The 4,504-nt window shown below is 38.6% G+C and overlaps 1 protein-coding gene across 1 annotated transcript in view; it reads left to right on the forward strand.

Moving 5' to 3' along the window:
• Nucleotides 1–4,504, forward strand: part of LOC101850098 (28S ribosomal protein S31, mitochondrial) — a gene marked incomplete in the record, with an annotated part of 12,557 nt that overhangs the window by 4,351 nt on the left and 3,702 nt on the right. Inside the window, 5 exon segments of the mRNA XM_005102679.3 lie at nt 121–300; nt 651–688; nt 2,266–2,308; nt 3,189–3,250; nt 3,615–3,651. Coding sequence (XP_005102736.2) covers nt 121–300; nt 651–688; nt 2,266–2,308; nt 3,189–3,250; nt 3,615–3,651 — 360 coding nt within the window.

Here is a 4,504-nt window from a genome sequence, read left to right on the forward strand (position 1 = left end):
CCTCCTCCTCCTCCTCACTATTTTTATACTTTAGTGTGGTATCTTCAGTAATCTGTTATTTCTTGTAAATATTTTTAAAAAAAGGAAATTTTCAATCTTGATTGTGATTGGTTGTTCCAGGGCGGGGGTCAAAGTGAGCCAAGAGCTAGAGCAGGCGGCCGTGAAAGCAGCCAAGTCACTGCCCGGCGACTGGACGAAGACAGCAGATGAGTTGTTGGCTCGACTTTCGTCACATCAGGAGCCCAAGGTCATGTCGCAAGAGGAGCAGGCAGGAGAGGTTCCCCCGGCAAGAGATGTGAGGTACTTATATAAGGGAAAGGTTCTTCCTCCTCATTGATTGTTTTCTCTCTCTCTCTCTCCCAAATCCTGAAGGGTGATTGATTGAAGAGTCCAACTGATATTTACATATCTAGTTATTTTTTAACCTACTGCATGTCAGTAGGGATTCCCGAAGGGTGTATGATTGAAGAGTTTAACAGATTTTTTTACATATCTGGCAGTAAAATAAAGATTGTAAAGCGCATAGAGCTTACTTTTAAGCGAGAATTTGCGCTATGCAAATTATTATTACTATTATTATTTTATTATTATTATTATTATTATTATTATTATTAATATAATTATATAATTTGACTGTGTTTATGTTTCAGTGAGCCCTCATTGCTGGAAACAATGCAGGTTGGCAGAGGTAAGTTCAAACCTAAACTTTGCACTGAAGTTTTCTCTAGTTTTGCTGCTTGCGTGTTGCTTTACATGTCTGATTCTCTCAATGCACTCTCTGTTGTCACTGCTGAAGACAGTTTAAGTGAGTGGTTGGCTGATAGGTTCTCTGGCTTGCTTTGCTCCTTCTGTCCTATCACATATCTATCGTCCTTATCTCTCCTCCCTTTTTTTCTGTGTATGTTATTCTCTAGTATTAACATTTCTAATCTGTGGGTGGTTGGCGGATGCTCTTGTGTGGTTTGCTTCTTCTTTCCTATCAAACATCTATCATCCTTATCTCCCCTCCTTCTTTTTTGTGTTTGTTACTCTCTTGTAACACCTCTAATCTTCGGCACTTACATGACCTTATTGTGTTGCAAGTGCCGTAAAACACTTACTAAAACTTAAACTGGAACATTTTGTTAAATAAGTGCAGTAAACTTTTAGTGAGACTTAAAGGAAAGATAGTTTGAGTTCAGCCTAGTTTCTGGTGGAGGACTGTTCTTTGTACTTGCAACTCTGAGACAGACAGGTGTGTTGGTAGTTTGAGAGTTGGTCAGACAGACAGGTGTGTTGGTAGTTTGTGAGTTGGTCAGACAGACAGGTGTGTTGGTAGTTTGTGAGTTGGTCAGACAGACAGGTGTGTTGGTAGTTTATGAGTTGGTCAGACAGACAGGTGTGTTGGTAGTTTGTGAGTTGGTCGGACAGACAGGTGTGTTGGTAGTTTGTGAGCTGTCTTAATGTCTGTTCTTTGTCTGTACTATGTCTTAATCCTGTCTGTTTTTATGTCTGTGCTTTGTCTTAGGTCTGTTCTTATATATGTTCTTTTATGTGTTCGATGTCTGTGGTTAAATCTATTAAGTCTGTGATTATGTCTATTAAGTCTGTGGTTATGTCTGTTATGTTATGTCTGTGGTTATGTTCGTAGTTCTGTCTGTTATGTCTATGGTTATGTGTGTTGTGTGTATGGTTATATCTATTATGTTTGTTATGCTTGTGGTTATGTCTGTTATGTCCGTGGTTAGTGGGTGGTTGGCGGGTGCTCTGATGTGGTTTGCTCCTTCTTTCCTATCTCACATCCATCGTCTTAATCTCCCCTACTTCTTTTTTTGTATTTGTTACTCCCTTGTAACACCTCTAATCTTCGGCACTTATATGACCTTATTGTGTTTTAAGTGCTGTAATACTCTTACATGGGTGGTTGGCGGGTGCTCTGGTGTGGTTTGCTTCTTCTTTCCTTTCAAACATCTATCGTCATTATCTCCCCTCCTTTTTTGTGTTTGTTACTCTCTTGTAACACCTCTAATCTTCGGCACTTATGTAACCTTACTGTGTTGCAAGTGCCGTAAAACTCTTATGAAAAAACAAATGTCCGTGGTATGCCTGTTATGTTTGTGGTTATATCTGTTCTGTTTGTTATGCTTGGGGTATTTCTGTGGTAATGTCTGTGGTTATGTCTGTTCTGTTTGTGGTTATGTCAGTTTTTTTATGGTTATGTCTGTGGTTACATTTGTTAAGTGTGGTTCTGAGTCGATTCTTTTCTCTTCTCTTCCCCCGTGGCAGGCTTCAAACCACAGAGAGGCCGTGGTGATGGCGGAGACCAGAGGTAAACTTTGTGTCATGTGTCATGTCCATGTGTCTGATGGGACAGTTCTGTGTTATGAGTTGGGAATGTTTCCAAGGTTTATAAACCAGATTTAGTAATTTTTGACAAAGAAATTACTTTTCATTCATTTTTATAATTTTGAAAAAAACAAACAAACCCCAGCAGTTGCAGAGCAGACTGTATCTATCTAGCATGTGGGCCTTAAAAACAAATCTTTGATGCCAAATTCATGGCTCTGGGAACTTGACAACTTTTTCCTTGATACGTGATGTTTAGTTTAGTGTTGCTAAAGCAGGTATCAATATCATTGGTAACAGAGCTGTCATCAATATCACTGGTATCAAAGCAGTCACTGGGACAAAGTAAGTTGCTAGTGATATGATGATTACAGTGTCACCAATGATACTGACACCTGCTTCCTTTTGTTGGAGTAAGTGATGTGGTATCTGCCTGGCTGATGTTTTGTCCAGTCTCAAGTCTCTGACTTCTCATGCACCCACAACATTTGCTCCTTAACCGTTTTGTCTTCAGTGAGATGATGTGTGAATTCCAAATGGTCTTTATTTTTACAAAAGTGATCCGTGCATTTTAAAGTTGTTTTTTAATTCAACTATTCATTATGAACTTGTAACTTTGAAAAGGTTTTGTAGCGCCATAGACTTACTTGGTGGGACTTCATCTGTATGGATACCTTGCGGGCTTTGGTGCTGGGGGGACCTGTCCGGTGTGCAATGATGTTGTTGCCCAGGACAGGTAATACTTACTTGGTGGGATTTAGTTTTAATCTTTACTGTTGTATGCTGTGGGGCTGTGGATGAGCTCTGTCTGTACGATACTTACAAAACACCTTGGAACATTTCTGTGGGTTTTTTTTCTTCAGAAGTGGTGGGCTGGGGCTGCAGGATGACGACATGTACAACAGAAGTGCCACCCAGTTTTCAGGTGGGTTTCCTGTGTTTCGCCATTTGTCTCTGCTTTGCTCGGCTTGTCTTGGTGTGTCTTAGCTTGTCTCAGCTTACCTTGGGTTGTCTCGGCTTTCCTATCAAATATATATCTATTGTCCTTATCTCTCGCCCTTCTTTCCTATCAACCATCAGTCGTCCTTATCTCTCCTTCTTTTTTGTGTTTGTTACTCTCCTGTAACACCTCTAATGTGGGGCACTTATATAACCCATTTGTGTTGTAAGTGCCATAAAACTTAGTAAAACTAAAAGTAAAAATGTGTTTGTGTTATTGTACTCTAGTTATGTTCATGGGAAGTGTAATTTGTCGAGTAAAATATCTGTTTTTGTTTTGTTTCGTGCAGGAAGCCGTACACAAATGGGTGGGCGACGAGTGGCCAGGTAGGTGTCAGTTTAGACAAAATGTGAAATTTGAAATTAAAAGTTTACATGCAGTGTGAAATGAGAGAGTGGAAGTATACACAAGATCTGAAGTGAGAGATTGGAAGTTTACTGATAATAATCTGAAATGAGAGATTGGAAGTTGACTCATAATAATCTGAAATGAGAGATTGGGAGGTTACACATGATGTGAAATGAGAGATTGGAAGCTGTGTGTAAGTGTATAAAACCTGATAATGGGACTTCCCAAAGGCTGTGTGTATGTATAAATAATGTTAGTGTGTGTATCAGTTGGTATAGTTATTACTCAAAGGCTGACAATGAAAACATTTGCCCCATTGTTTTTTTCTAGGATAGCGGCCTTTGTATTCATCTTTCTAGGTTTCAGTTCACAATGGCATTATGTTTCTGTCATTTTTGTCAAACTTGACACCACTCGTACTATTATCAAGTGGATGGTTGGAAGGTGCCACTGGTAGGTCCTACTTCTTTACTTTCCTTTTGCTGTTTATGTCTGTCTGTCTTACTTTTTCCCAGCCCTAATGACCCTTATCGTGTCAATGTTCTTCTCTTTACTTAAACAAACAAAACAAAATACTCTGTTGACAATGACGTTGCCTAAGCTAGATATTGAAGCAATATTTTGAAAAAGAATGTGTGTGGGTGTTTATTTAAAAAATAAAAAAAAAATAAATAAAAAAATTACACTTTTATTTGTCCCAGAAGGGCACTTTGTTTTACAATGGCAAACATACATACATAAATACATAATTATAAATACGTACATACATAAATACATACATGCATAAAATACATACATAAATATACAAATATAGAACAGTTTACAAACAAT

Source organism: Aplysia californica, unplaced genomic scaffold (assembly GCF_000002075.1).
Source record: "Aplysia californica isolate F4 #8 unplaced genomic scaffold, AplCal3.0 scaffold00334, whole genome shotgun sequence".
NCBI lineage: Eukaryota > Metazoa > Mollusca > Gastropoda > Aplysiida > Aplysiidae > Aplysia > Aplysia californica.